The 16,015-nt window shown below is 47.7% G+C and overlaps 1 protein-coding gene across 5 annotated transcripts in view; it reads right to left on the bottom strand.

Moving 5' to 3' along the window:
- LOC135815441 (uncharacterized) overlaps window positions 1–16,015 on the bottom strand; it is a 38,414-nt gene that overhangs the window by 6,174 nt on the left and 16,225 nt on the right. For 3 of the 5 annotated variants that reach the window (XM_065328746.1, XM_065328740.1, XM_065328762.1), the window contains 20 exons: window positions 15,377–15,451; window positions 14,725–14,808; window positions 13,988–14,071; window positions 13,638–13,721; window positions 13,030–13,113; window positions 12,764–12,850; window positions 11,506–11,574; window positions 11,009–11,092; window positions 10,002–10,322; window positions 9,553–9,636; window positions 8,974–9,045; window positions 8,395–8,478; window positions 7,491–7,661; window positions 6,860–7,027; window positions 6,397–6,459; window positions 5,345–5,425; window positions 4,740–4,802; window positions 4,385–4,459; window positions 3,148–3,222; window positions 2,156–2,257 (listed from right to left, as the gene is read on the bottom strand). In XM_065328746.1, coding sequence (XP_065184818.1) covers window positions 2,156–2,257; window positions 3,148–3,222; window positions 4,385–4,459; window positions 4,740–4,802; window positions 5,345–5,425; window positions 6,397–6,459; window positions 6,860–7,027; window positions 7,491–7,661; window positions 8,395–8,478; window positions 8,974–9,045; window positions 9,553–9,636; window positions 10,002–10,322; window positions 11,009–11,092; window positions 11,506–11,574; window positions 12,764–12,850; window positions 13,030–13,113; window positions 13,638–13,721; window positions 13,988–14,071; window positions 14,725–14,808; window positions 15,377–15,451 — 2,010 coding nt within the window. The remainder of the gene's footprint in view (window positions 1–2,155; window positions 2,258–3,147; window positions 3,223–4,384; window positions 4,460–4,739; window positions 4,803–5,344; window positions 5,426–6,396; window positions 6,460–6,859; window positions 7,028–7,490; window positions 7,662–8,394; window positions 8,479–8,973; window positions 9,046–9,552; window positions 9,637–10,001; window positions 10,323–11,008; window positions 11,093–11,505; window positions 11,575–12,763; window positions 12,851–13,029; window positions 13,114–13,637; window positions 13,722–13,987; window positions 14,072–14,724; window positions 14,809–15,376; window positions 15,452–16,015) is intronic. The other 2 variants (XM_065328754.1, XM_065328770.1) reach the window with 1 other exon arrangement.

Below are 16,015 nucleotides of genomic sequence, written 5' to 3'. Positions count from 1 at the left end.
ACACACACACGTGTACACACAAACACACACACGTGTACACACAAACACACACACGTGTACACACAAACACACACACGTGTACACACAAACACACACACGTGTACACACAAACACACACACGTGTACACACAAACACACACACGTGTACACACAAACACACACACGTGTACACACAAACACACACACGTGTACACACAAACACACACACGTGTACACACAAACACACACACGTGTACACACAAACACACACACGTGTACACACAAACACACACATGCGCACACACAAACACCCACACACACACACACACACACACAAGCATGCACGTTTCGTGAGGATGGCATGACAAGGACAAGTGGCAGTGGAATAGACAGCTATGGTCAAAGAGCACATCCACTCAGCAACCACACAACACACACCACACAAGATCATTTGCATTGCAGAATCATGACTAGCAGATGAACGTCAGCAACACACACACACACACACACACACACACACACACACACACACACACACACACACACACACACACACACACACACACACACACACACACACACACACACACACACACACACACACACACACACACACACACACACACACACACACACACACACACACACACACACACACACACACACACACACACACACACACACACACACACACACACACACACACACACACACACACACACACACACACACACACACACACACACACACACACACACACACACACACACACACACACACACACACACACACACACACACACACACACAGACACAGACACACACACACACACACACACACACACACACACAGATCAAGACTGAAAACCAAACATACGAGCTTCTCAGTCTACAAGAATGAACGACGCGCATAAACGTACAGCCAGGCGCTCAGTGCACGACAGTGGTGGAGTCACGCCAAATAAAACCAACAAACAAACATGTCCAACTCCAGAAGCAAATGTGAATTGCGCACGCAGCGGAGGGTCAAGGGATGAAGGGAGAATTAAGTCCCGGTAAACATAAGTACATCGTACTACTGCGAGAAAGCGTGAGGTGGGATATGGGAGACAACATCAACAAAAACTAGAACGACACGAAACTTAAGTCTCACACGGCGGTGAATTTACAGAAATAATTGCCGCAAGACCAGAAATACGAGAAAATGACTAACGCCGGACCAGGAAAAGCGGGACGAGCGTCGTCTACTATAATGGCAAGCCAGACAAAACACGTATGCTGGGCAACAGTGCACCGACCGAAGACACAAACAAACGAACCCAGAAATAAAGAAGCTATAATAGCATGAGGAGCCGCACAGGTCCAGCTCCATACCGCGCAGCACACGTTTCATTTCAAACAATAAGTTAAGTTATTATTGCAGTTATAAAGGTCCAGATCCGATCAGACAGATTCTGGTACAGAGTTTAGTCCGTTGGTACGTCGGTGGTACATATAGGCCAATGCTTCTTGCGTATGCGTACTCGTAGCAATTCTAAGTGAAATCTTCCAAAACAATTTTAAAAGAGGTCTACCAAGCGAACAGCTACAAAGCGATGGCCATGGAAAGAAACAGTGTTACCTCGATAGAGAGCAAAGTAAGTATACAGAATCTACACACATATCGGATGGCAAGCGATAGACAGCAGTACTGCAGATGGCGTTCTGGCTGGTAATAGCGCACCGCATACATGAATGGCCAGAGGTGAGCAGAGCAGAGCTGCACAGATGCTGGCCAAACAAACGACACCGATGATTCCTACAGCCTGACTTCAATGCGTTTCTCTAGCAGTGCAGCACCTCCAATAGCGCACGGTGGGTAGGTACAGCTGCCGATAGGATCGGTGCAATCTCTTGCATGACTGGACAGCTGCTTGGCAACCGTGTAGGCACACTCAGACCATACAGACAGCTCGATGTCCCACAAGCTACAGTAGAATGCGCACGCATCCACGCGTACTCAGATTGTAGTGACGATGTGGCGATGCCTGCTGCTGCTGCTACTGCTGCTTCTCCACAGTAGAGTGTAAGCACAACATGCAACAGATGCACGAAACAACAACACTGATTGCCATGCACATGACGTATACGTTTGGTGTGCGTGCGTGCGTGCATGCATGTATCAACTAGCAATCCACCTCGTCTGCGTCGTCAGAGTCCCCGCTGGCTTCGTCGCGCTGCAGAGACACCTTGTCCAGTTGACCGCCCAGCGTGTTCACTGTCGTCTGCAGCTGACTGACCTGTAGTACAATACGCCAGCACCAGCACCACACACACACACACACACACACACACACACACACACACACACACACACACACACACACACACACACACACACACACACACACCCAGGGCACAGCATTCAGAAAAAAGCAAGCGTACAACGGGCACACTAGACCACATGTGAGTTTTCGCCATCGGTTGACCTCAGAACTGCACACTCTTGGGAGCTTATGTACTCTTGCCAGTACAGAACAACAAGGACAATCAAGGGCTTGTTTGCTGCTACTTCAAGTTTCATGCTCTCGCAATCATCAGGCAACTCTTGCCAGTATAGTTATACTGAGTGCGTTCGATTATGCACGCGAATCGATTCACGAATCGATTCATGATGCGATTCGCGCTATTCACATCACCCCATGTGAATAGAGGGAATGGATTCCGAATCGATTCCAGGGCTCCTGACTTGAAATCGAACGACTTGAATGGATGCGAATGGATTCATGAATCGATTCAAGTGTGTAATCGAACGCACTCACTGTGGGGTGGCGACTGGAATCCGACGACCCCAGCTCGGTGCACTCACATTGCAAAAACCCAGCACTCGTTTGTACACTACCAACGTTAATCGTGACCGCTAGAGTCGGTACTGCACTCGAGTACAACAAATCAGGGGTCGGATTTCAGTTGCCATCACGGTATGTGCAGTGTAACAGAAACACCTACCGCATTTCCCCGAATGCAAGTCGCACCTTTTTATAGTTCAAAAACAAAGAAGGGGTGCGATTTACAATCGAGTGTGACTTCCTGCTCATCTGAATGTATTGACACAATTTGGTTCAGACCTAAAGTGGGTTGAGACTTATAATCGGGGTAACGCGGTAACAGAAGCAGAGATACTACTTACAAGTTGGTGATGGACACCGTCCGCGCTGTTCTGCTCAGAACGCAAGTTGTTGAGCTCAGCCTCGAGAACACTCGTCTGTAATGCAACACGCACACACACGCACACACACACAAGCGCACCGCGCGCACACATACACAATGTCAGTAGTCATTCTCAGAAGACGATAAATTGCCCCCCCCCCCCCCCCCCACACACACACACACACATATAATTATACACGTACACGCACGCCATAGTCATACACAATACATTGAAGGCAGACCGACTAACATCCAAAAACTGAAGCTACTGTTGGAAAGAAGTAGCCATGGCAGTGACAGAGGCTTTGGTGTACATGCAGGAAAGTTGTCATGGCCAGGGGCGGATCCAGGGGGGTGTGAAGGGTGCAAATGAACCCGTCAGGATTTTTCCAAAAAAAAAAAAAAAAAAGTCAGGCCAGGCCAGGCCCAGGCTCGCTGCGCGGATCCGCGGATGATTTGTGTGCAATCACGTGATCGTTCTGGACACGTGCTCGCGCCAGGGCTGCACATTTGGAATAGAACTTTTTTGGAACTAACTGTTACTTTTTCACCGGCAACAAACTCACTTCGAAGTTCTTTACTTTTGACGTTGCATGTTTCAGTTGTCGTGTTAGCTTCTTTCAAATTCTCACTGCTTGTTCCGACTCCGTTTCCGTGCATGCTGAGCGAAAATGTCGGACACAGCTGGTGGACCAGCTGGTGAGACCATGGAGCCTGCTGCTAAGCGTCGTTGTGAGAGCCATCATCCTTTTGACATTGGGCGATTTGCTGGATTGATGGAGAATGCCAGCAATGATGACATCAAGTCGCTCCTAGATAATGTTGGGAAGCCTTCGAACCGCATGGACTGCCCATCGACGTAAATTACTTGTAAATTTTGACATTCAATGTGTAACTAATCATACTACTCATCTTGGTGCTATGTGTAATTATGATATTATACAGTAACACACATAACATACTATGTCTTTGGTTTACTACTGCAAAAGAAAATATGTAAGTTTCATCCTCGCACCCCTCAGCTTTGGGGTCTGGATCCGCCCCTGATGGCAGCTACAGGAGATGTTGTGTACATGCAGGCAAGGTGTGATGACGATGACAGATGATGTTGTGTACACGCGGGTAAGTTGTCATGGCAGTTACAGAGGCATGCAAGGGCGGTGCATTCAGCGGCAATGGTGCCCTAGACCTAACTACAAGTAAACAAGAGCATGTACCTCAGCTGCGTGACGTTGCCTAGAGGCCTCCAGCTCTGCTTGGACATCACCATAACGCTGTCGCAGGCTTTGGAACTACACACAGATCGTGGCAGTGAGCACCGCACAGTGGCAAACAGAACAGGACAGACAACAGGACAGGCATACAATGGCAGACGGTGAGAGTGGAGTGACGACAACGATCGGCATACCCGCCACAGTTACAGGTAGGCTAACTCGCGCCTATGCACCACATTTCTTAGTGCAAGGTGAGAGTGGGAGGGGAGAGAGAGAGAGAGAGCGCGGGGGGGGGGGGGGGGCAAAGCGGGTTCATTTCTGATAAGAGCAAGAATGAAATGAGAATACAGAAACTTACCTCGCTCTGGGAATCGGACAAAGCTGCCCTCAGTAGCGTGACCTTCTCTTCTAGATCACTAGCCTGTGTGTACGCGCACATGCACACGCACACACACACACACACACACACACGCACACACACACACACACACACACACAAAAGCATACGCACATGCATACACAGTACAGAACAGAGAGCATAGACCATGACGAAGAAGTAGTCACTGATCACAACCTTCAAAGGACATCTGTTGTATTTCACCAACCAGAAGTAAGCTCTACCTGACCAACAACTTCAATGTTAAAGAAGAAAGAGTGTGTGTGTGTGTGTGTGTGTGTGTGTGTGTGTGTGTGTGTGTGTGTGTGTGTGTGTGTGTGTGTGTGTGAGAGAGAAAAAGAGAGATTGAGATAGATAGATAGAGAGAGGGGAGAGAGAGAGAGAGAGAGAGAGAGAGAGAGAGAGCGAGAGCGAGCGAGAGAGAGAGAGAGAGAGCGAGAGAGAGAGAGAAAGAGAGAGAGAGAGAGCGAGAGAGAGAGCGAGAGAGAGAGAGAGCGAGAGAGAGAGAGAGAGAGAGAGAGAGAGAGAGAGAGAGAGAGAGAGAGACTACGTTCAGCAACACCTACCTTCTGTGATAGAGCATTGTTTGCCTTGGGGTGCCTAGCCGCACTCACAAGCTCTGTGATCTTTTGCGAGAGTTTTTCTCGCTGCAGGAAAGAGCACAGACATCGGATCACATACACAATGAGTGTGAGACAGTCCACAACCAGATGAAAGCGAATGAAATGTTTGAGCGATGATAATCCGCCAGCGAAGAGAAGTTCACACACTGTTTTATTTCGTGTACTGCAGTGTCGCGTATAAAAGCATGACCTGTATAGAAGCATGACTCGAGTAAGTCGATTTTTTCGAAGGGTGCCATGACACAGAAGCATTATTTGAATAGAAGCCGCTCTGTACAAAAGTACATGTGCAAGTACATGCGTGGCAGTATGCACTGCACAGTGTAGACTGATGATGTTGACATAGAAGCAACTTTTGAACAGAAGCATGTTTTGAACAGAAGCATGGTTTGAAACCCCGGCTAATACGGCCGTAAGCACCTGTTTTTATACGCGACACTACGGTATCCATAAGCAGAGGAATTGCACGGGGCAGCACCTCCACAGCACACCGGAAAGACCATGAACGGAACACAATGCTCTCAACATCCCACTCCGGCAAATCCGTACACTACCAGTGTCACCAAGAGTAATACATAACCAAGAGTGTGCAACTCCTATCTTGAGCTGCGATGGGCTCAACCACGGCCAATTTTTCTTTTTGTGTCATTCTCTGGCAGAAGTATGATGCAGTGCGTATGTTTTCCTGCTTGTTTTGTAGATACGGTGAGAGTTCATCAGGTTCAAGACACATCGGTCTATCGTCCGTTGTTCTGCTTCGACTACCGTAGCTGTAATGTACAAATCATTTGTACTTTGATCTCTGGCTATGCATGATGGCATCAGTGAGCCAAACCGCCGCCAAAGACTGATGTCACAAAATATTCTGCCATAGGCTGGGGGGGGGGGGGTCGTCGAGTTGCACACTCTTGGTTATGTACTCTTGGTATCACTAAGCACACATATAGAGCCAGGAATACAAGGAGCTTCTATCAGCCATTCACACACGCACTTACCTCCTCCTGCGATTTTTCTAGTGCCACCTCGAGCATCGTTTGCTGACGTTCATGGGCCATGATCTATGCAGAGGCAGGCGCAGATTCACGCACACATACACACGGGCGGATTCACATACACATACGGGCAGACTCATGTACACACACACACACACACACACACACACGCACACACACACACACACACACACACGCGCGGGCAGAACTCGTCAAACCGGCTTATTTAACATGCTAGCATGCTACGGGGTGACCTGGTGACAGGAGCAGGTAAACACTACCGTATTTTCCAGAGCATAAGCCGCACCCAGATGTGTTGTCACGAAATACAGACATCTACTCCGTTTATCACCGTGAATTTGACCATCGGAGTATAAGCTTTTTCTGGGTGAATCACCGGTGTATAAAGACTTAGTGCGTCTTTTAAAGTACGGTACATCACGTCCGACCCACAGCAGCGCCTCACCTTCTCCCGGAGCACCGAGTTCTGAATGCGCTGCGCGTCGACGTCTTGGTCGATCTGCTGCACTCGGAGACGCTTCAGCTTGAGCTCATGCACGTTGAGTCGAGACTGGACCTTAAGGTCGTCAATCTCCTTACGCAGCACATCAATGACCGTCTGCCGCTGGGTCAGCTGCAAAGAGGAAAGACAATCAGCACAGCGTGAAATGCCATATGAGAAAACCATAAGTTAATGCGCCCTCAGATACTCTCAAAAGGCAAGTGTTCAACTAGAAACACAATCAGTTTGTGCAGACTAACTAGCACATGGATGCCAAACGCCGATTTCAAAGTAGTCAAGTTTCAGAAATTTTTGGTGCTCAATATTTTCGGTATATGGTCAAAAGGCCAGGTGAGGTGAACAGAAATTTTAGGTACAGAGAAGCAGTTTCCTATTGGATTATGTGTGCTAGTGTTTGTTTGCTGTATTGAAATTTTAGGTATGAAACAGACGCACCGAAAGTACTGAAAATAAAGTACACCGAAAATTTGTGAAATTACAGTAAACAGATAACCGACACACGTACATTGAAACCCTGGTTTCTCCATAGACTTCAAATAAGCATGGAACTCCATAGGACATCCGTATCACTCACCTCGGCCGTTAAGATATCGCTGGTCTGCTTGACCTGCTGAAGTTCTTGCTGCTCGGCATTCTGCGCCTCCATCTTGCTGCTTTCGGCTGCTTCGGCAGACTTGCGAGCGGAGTTCTCGGCAGCAATGCAGCGCGCCTGCAACTTGACATTCTGGTCCTGCTCAGCACGGAGCTGTACACATTCAATATACCCAGCAGCAGCACACAAACACGTGTGCACAAACGGCAACGTGCGACGCACACACACACATACATGCACACACACACATACACACAGACATGCCCACCGACAGGCGGGCACACACACACACACACACACTGTCACACACACACACACACACACAAACACACACACACACACACACACACACACACAAACACACACACACACAAAGGATTGTAAGAGCCACAGCAACCTGGGAGAGTATCGATTCGCTATGCCTCACAACAAGCTCTGCTGAACTGGATGCGATTTCCAATACACTTCCAACGATTTTCACCAGGGATGGAACAGTTATGCAATGTTGGCATCCAGGTCTCATAAGTCACTGTGAGAAGTACTCAATAAGGACATCAGTTCCGAAGGTAAATCTTATACACGTATACAGTTGACAAATCACAATGCTGTGACTAGTATGATTAGGATCAAAGCTGAACATATCCGTATTATCCTGAAGTGCTAACGGTATCGTGGTACTATCCCGATATGGCGATTGGCAGTTAATGCATTGCAATTTTACGGGGCAGTACATGTAGATCCATGTTCTTCTGTACTCTTTAGTACGATCAGTTCGTGATTTAGATTCCAGGCATCAGCGACAGCGACTCTACAACAGACCAGTTCTCAAACTGGTCAACTGTTGTTTCCGTACGAATACACAGCAAGAACAACAGAAATGCATTACCTTCGCTATCACTTTGTCGTGTTCTTCTTCTGCTGCTGCCAACGACCGCCTCAGTTGAGTGAGCTCTTGGCCAGCATCTGTCAACTAAACGAAACCAGAAACAGCACCAGTTAGATAATACAGAGCAGAGAGAGCGAGAGCGAGAGCGAGAGAGAGAGAGAGAGAGAGAGAGAGAGAGAGAGAGAGAGAGAGAGAGAGAGAGAGAGAGAGAGAGAGAGAGAGAGAGAGAGATAGGTGACACTAGTACGGAATGGATACTATAAACTCTCAAGGCTTACGGTTAGATATTAAGTACCCGTGCAAAAAAAACAACGAAGAGACAACCGTATTTGTCGGAGTATAGTGCGCACCTTTGTATAACGCGCACCCCCAATCTTCATTGGGGGTGCGCACTTCAATCTTCATTGAAGTACGTGCATTTCATATTCGGAGCATAGTGCGCACCTGCGATTTAGGGCCTAAAATAGCACATCTAAAGTGCGCACTATACTCCGGAAAATACGGTAGTACTATCAAAAATAATGAAGAGACTAGTACTCTCACAAATAATGAAGATAACACACAGCTCAACTTCCTAACCTCTCGAGACAGCTGATCAGCCTTGGCAATGTAGTTGGAATGAGATCGCAGCGACTCCAACTCCCGTGTTAGCTGAACGCAAAACACAAAGCAACAGCAGTAGTAGGACAGTCAGTTCACAGCAAGCTTCACTTGATTAGTGCCAAAGAAGCGTGCTCCTGCAGACAAGGTAGTTACTCGAGCAGGTTTCACTTGCATACGATGGACACAGGGCCATCAGTGATGCTTACACCAGATACAGTACTGTAAAACATGTAATTTTCGGTGTAACTATAATTTTTAAAGTGATTTAAGTGATTTCGGTAGAGAAACCAGGCACCTAAATTTAAATTACACCTAAAAGGCACTAGAGCATGCACTGTATGTGAACGGAACGCTGGTCACCTAATTCTACATTACACCTGAAACCTGACAGGTCCCTGGCACCGAAATTTTAATGCACCTAAAATTACATGTTTTACAGCACTTGTTTACAAGGTTCAGTAATTCAAAAAGGGAGTTAGAGCACTCTGCAAAAACATGGTAGTATTCTAGTGATTAATGCACAGCCATGCCACTGGGTATGGGCAACGCACTTACTGACTCTTCCACTTCACTGCGATGATGTCGGAGTAGATTGACTTCGATCTGCAGCTGTGTTGCCCGGTCTCGCTCCACATGGACCTGACGAGAAAACGATGCCCGACATAGAGGTGCATAAGCTGAAAACATTCTATAAAATTGAATAGCACGATAGGTAGGAAACACGCTGCAGCGAAAGAGACACTTCACTATTAAACTGAAACGACGTTGACTGAAGTACCGAGGCAACAGTACCTGCAATTGATACAAGTGCAACTATGTAATTCGAAGAGGCTTACAAATCACCATAATCATATCTCATTAGAATACTTCAAATAGCCAGACAGAAACTGAACAAATCTGTGTTGAAAGGCTCACAACCCACTTCACCTCGGCTATGCAAATCCGGACTTATAGGAAATGAGCCAGAAAGAGTCCACAGCCGCTGCACACATATCTACACCCACCTCCTGGAGCATTTTGGTGCGATTCCGTTCCAGCTCGCTCGCTTGGTCCTGGGCAGTCTGCAGCTCTTCCGTTTTCAGGACAAGCAGCTGGCGTACACGCTCACACTCCGACTTGAAGCGGTTCAGGTTGGTCTCGTTGGCCTCGCTCGTCGTCTTCCACTGTTCGGCCTCGTCTTGGCTCTGCTGCAGCGAACAGTTGGCATTGGACACGTCATCCTTCATGTCCAACAGCTGCAACTCCAGCTCCTGAACCTTTTGCTCCAGCTCCTCGTCCGCGTCGCTCTCCTTGAGGCGCTCGATCTCCTCGTCGCGTGCCTGGATCTGCAATACAAACAGTCAAGGACAACGGTAACAACGAGCATTAGCAGGCAAAATGGTCTACAGTGCATTTCAAAACTATAGACGCGTAGGGTTTTTGAAATATTTCAAATTCGGCTGGAACTTTTTGAGAATAGTTTTCGGAATATTGCTCAGGATCGCTCCACGATTACTCTCATATAGTTTCTAAAGGATTGGATAACAGACGCCCAATTTGGAAAATTTTATGCACAAAGTGATCACAGATTTTATGTGGTATAGATGCTGGCATAACGGTTTTTGCCTAGGTACGCGTCTATAGTTTTGAAATGGACTGTAGTGGACCTGTAACTGTAGGTCAGTTCAAACAGCAACTATGCGTCTTCATGTCTTCAAAGCTGAGGGAGAGCTATACAGTAGAGTTAGTCCTTTGTTCACACAGTGCCTTTACCAGTCTCATGATCGTGTAAGCGTGAGTCGCAATAAACTTGATGCCTCGTTCTACCATATTCACATATCAAATTATCAATTATCAATGACATGCTGACTAAAATGAACCCACCACCTGCAGACGGCTCAATGTGAATCTACACAGCATATACACCACTGCATCCATTCGTCACCAACAGCAACAATGGACGGCATATGTTTTTTGTAAAAACCGAGAGTACACGCCCCCATCAGCAAATCTCATTTGTAGAATGGCTTACCATGTCCTTGTGGCGTGCACACGTGGCCTCCATTTCAACTAGGTCAGCGTGCTGCTTCTCCAGTGACGTTTCGTTTTCGGACAGCTGCGGTCGAAAGAACAGGAACGAAGAAAGAATCAATGCTGCTTCGAAGTAAAAGCACTTGGGTTGATACACCAGACAGCAATCCAATGATAGAAAGCTCAACTCGAAATGCATGGAGCATAATCGGTGGCCAAAAACAATAATCAGCAGCAAGCGAAGAAGGACTGTCTTCGTTGTGGCGTGGAATTGTCAATGCACAAAGAGTTGACGTCTTAGTGCTACATGGTACCACGTAGATACAGGGTAGACAAAGCACAGTAGCAGAAGCCCACACCTTTACAAATGGGTACATGCCCCCCCCCCCCACACACACATCCCACACACACGGAGACTCCCTGATTTAGGCTGACACCCATGGAGAATCCCATAAATACAAATGCAATACAATTCACACAGTTCTAAGCGACCCGCACCTCGGCTCTCGCCACATGCAGCTGGTGCTGAAGCGTCTCGACCTCAGCCTGCAGCTCCACCTTGTCATACTGCACGGGGAACACAGACGAAACCAAAACATAGTCGAGTGTTACTAGACTCTCTGTGAGGTGCCAGGTGCCACTCAAATCAATACTACACACACACCAACCCCGTCCAAGCAGCTAGACTTTCAAGACCCAGTCAGACTCGCTTGCCTAGCCAGGTGAAGACACTGCCTAAAAATTAAAAATTAATTCACGGTTCGCGTCAAACTCGGTTAGAGGCCGAGTTTTCCGCACCCGTAGGAACGCCGCCACTACCCTTCAAGGATCAAGGCGCAGATGCAGCTCCTAAAGCGGTGGGAGGTGAGTAGATCAGCTCACCAGCAAGTGGTCAAAGATTAAAAAACTGGTCTAACCTGCTTCTAAAAATTTAAAAATAGACATTGCACACTGATGTGAGCAAAGCATCGCAGGGTCTACGAGTTACGCCCTGCATTTAACAACAGTCCCATGGTGCCTTAAGTTATTTCTTTGGACAGGTGGTCAAACGTGCTGCAGTGGTCAAGATAGGCCATATATTTCAGTCTAAGGACAGGCAGTGTGCACTTGTCATCACCGGCTCAAATGTGCTGTAGTGACCATGATGGCATGATAGCTAATCTTTCTACAGACCGACGCTGTACCAACACATGGTCAAACGTGCTGTGGTAACCACGACAGATAAATCTCTCTACAGACCGGAGCTGTACCAACGCATGTTCAAATGTGTTGTGGTAACCATGATAGATACATCTCTCCACAGACCGGAGCTGTATCAACACATGTTCAAATGTGTTGTGGTAACCATGATAGATAAATCTCTCCACAGACCGGAGCTGTATCAACACATGTTCAAATGTGTTGTGGTAACCATGATAGATAAATCTCTCCACAGACCGGAGCTGTACCAACGCAGGTTCAAATGCGTTGTGGTAACCATGATAGATACATCTCTCCACAGACCGGCGCTGTATCAACACATGTTCAAACATGCTGTGGCAACAGCAAGAAAAACCCGTAAGACCGGTGGTCTCACATTGTACTGCTGTGGTGACCATGATGGCATGAAAGCTGATCTTTCTACAGACCGGCAGTGCATCAAGGCATGTTCAACTGTGATATGGTGGCAGGGATAACCAGGTGGTCTCTCTTAGCACTGGGATTAGGGCACAGGCAGTGCTGGACATGTAGAGTCAGGGAAAGTACCGCTACCTACCTCGGCAGTCTCCAGTGCCATACACTGCTCCTGCAGGCGGTCAACAGAGGCTTGCAGGCTGTTCTTGGCTTCATTCAGAGTATCCACCTAGTCAGTACACAATGACACACACAATGACACACACAATGACACACACACAGACACACACAGGCATTTTTCTAAATAATTTGGTCACCTATGCACTCTCCTGCAAGCTACACATTCTTGGTTGCATGTCTACAAATAATAGTAGAGCACAAAACAGGAGAGATCTATTGTATGAATACCTCTTCCTGTTCTTGGTTCAAATTTTCTTGCAGGACCGTCATTTTCGCTGAGATGGCAGTATTCGTATCCTCAAGCTTTGCAATCTACGACGAGAAAAGCACACAGCACCACCAAGATTAAACACAAATGAAAGGGCAGCGGTAACGAACAAGACTTTTTACGACAACTCGCATCCTTTACAATCCTTCAGGGTCAAATCTGAGTCTTGCCATCATAGAAGCATTGCTGCAAGGGTTCCCTTTTCTCGTCCCGGGCCGGGGGGGGGGGGGGGGGGGGGGGGCTACCCCGCTACACGGCCCACTGAGCTCCTCATCAGTTAGGGGGTTTCCCCAAGACACAGGCTAACAACAGAAATCACAGTAGGTCACACTCTTTAGCCATAGAAGACGTCAACAAGTCTGAAGTATGCGGATCACAAAGCTGCAAGCTCTAGGATATACCAGTACATGTACACGAATACTTGTGAGCAAAAAAACGCATGGGTAGGTGTTACTGTGTAAGAAGGGAAGTGTAAAACGATACACAGAGAAGGTAGTCATACTAAAGCAGCCACAACGGCAACAATCTCCGCGGAGAGTTAACCGCAGATCAGCGCTGCAACACTGACCTGCTCGAGACAGAGTTTGTTTTCCTGCTGTAACGTCTCGACGGAAATGTTGAGCTTGGCTACTTCTTCGGTGCTGTGTGAGCCCTAGAGAACAGCGACAATCAATACAACAACGTACCACACTTAAGCTTACGGAGATGAAGATTTAGCATGGTTTTAACGGGCAGGGTGTACAAAAGGGTATGTGGCCTCCAAGGGAGTGCTAGTCTAGATCTAACAAGATTCGCAGCCAGTTTGGAGAGGTCTGTAATGCTGTTCTTGTAGAAGGTCAACAAGAAGGTGACCAGATCAAGAATCCTAACAAGCTCTGTACGATTGATAGGTACTGTGGCACAGGTCAGCGCACATACCTTCTCAAGCAATTTCGTCTTCTCCGATTCCAGCTGCGACACTTGCGCCTGAAGTCGACTCAGGCTAGTGGATTTCTCCACAACCTGGACACAGACACGACCAGTCACACACGCAAGACGGAAATAGAAGGAATGAGATTCGGACACTAGAACGCACAGTAGTACCGCAAAGAAGCAAAGTCCGAACAAGGTAGAACAAAGCAGTAACAATCAAACACTCAGCCAGTCCGGCAGGATTCCACAATTCGAATGCACACACAGTGACGGTACTGCATCAGGTGCCATCCATAATTATCGATATTTTACATGAAAAGGAAAAGTTTCGTTTATGGGTGGGTGGGTCAAGGAGAGCTCCGGTTTGAAAACTATTGATATGTGAGTCATCAATGCATTCTAGCTGTGAAGTCAATCTATTTTTCGTTCGGGGGGGGGGGGGGGGGGTCCTAACTAAACTTTTTCGTTTCGTGAAAATTATCGATAATGCCGGATGGCCCCTTATGTACTGTATATTCATGCTCACACAAACACCAAACACACAGTGTCATGGCAGGACAACAAGATAAGCAACACAAAATCAACACATACACACAGGGACCAACGCAACAATGCCAAAGCATGCCATGACTTAAAAGTAAACAGCACATGTACTTCAACTGCAGCGTTGTGACATGATAATTTATTACGGCAGCGGCATTGACACTGTAATGGCAGGGAATGGCAGCGCAAACGCGACAAACCTCGTCCTGAGTTCTCCTGAGCGTGGTGATCGTTTCCTCCAGCGAGCGTGCCACCTCTCCGTATGCATGACTGTGCTTTTTGGCCTGGCAGTGGTTGCAGGCATGACACCATGGCGAGATGGAAGAACATGGCCATTGGCAGTGCAGTCATGAATGATAGGACCAGAGAGGAGGGTAGCACAAGTAACATGAGACCATGGATGGATGGACAGCAGCAGTGGAGTATGACAACGACGACACCGAGACGACAACAGCAGCAGCAGCAGCAAGAGCAACAACAGCCATGAGCAGCCAGGCGGCGTGAAGTTAGGTGTCAATGCCAAGAACTGTAAGGCACAAACCCTCACTTGAACGGGAAAGAGTGCCAGGTGAACGCACCAGTACAGCAAGGTAAGTACATGTATACCACACCACACTGAATACCCGTATACAACACCACAATGAGTACCTGCATACAACAATACGAGCGGCTTTTAATTTCTACATTGGCATGTGTCAGAACTGTACGGGTACCACTCGTGGAATGCCAATGCGGCCAGAAGTCACGGTGCAACATAACGTTGGCTAGCTACGTATGCACATGGCACGAGCTGTCTCCGCATGCGGACGGTTAGCACCCCAAACCCTTGACCCGAGGCAGCACAACACGCACCTGCTCGTTCGCCCCGTCCGACACTCCAACCACCTGGTCGCGCAGCTGACTGATCAACTGGTCCCGGTCTGTTAGCTATGTACACAACAACAAGAAGCAGCAGCAGCAAAAACAGCAGCAAAAACAGCAGCAACAACAGCAGCAACAACAAATTAACACAGATCAGCTATGGATGAAAACGAAGACTGCACACATCATACCACCGCAATCTATCATTCTAAGCCCATGCGGCAGTCAAGCCATCAGGCACACAAGGGCCTCGCACTGCATGATGCCAGAGTAAGGTAAAACAATGGGTAAACGCAGCACAGAAAACTGTGCTTTGTGACTAGTACGGTTTCACAGAATAGTTTCACAGCACACATCTACAGGACACGTGGGTTTACATGTACATGTAACTTAATTCAATATAGGCATGCCAGAATCCAGCTACAGTGAATGACATTCACACCAACACACCACTAAACTCCACGAGTACACAACCATACACACACACTCTGCCAGTGGGCTCAGCACAGACACTTGGCAGAGTGACAACAGCCACGAACAACACATCGCAGCAGTGGGCTCAGCACAGACACTTGGCAGAATGACAACGATCATGAACACCACATCACAGCAGTGGCCTCAGCACAGACA

Source organism: Sycon ciliatum, chromosome 1 (assembly GCF_964019385.1).
Source record: "Sycon ciliatum chromosome 1, ocSycCili1.1, whole genome shotgun sequence".
Classification (NCBI taxonomy): domain Eukaryota; kingdom Metazoa; phylum Porifera; class Calcarea; order Leucosolenida; family Sycettidae; genus Sycon; species Sycon ciliatum.
This window is presented reverse-complemented; position numbering and strand designations above follow the sequence as displayed.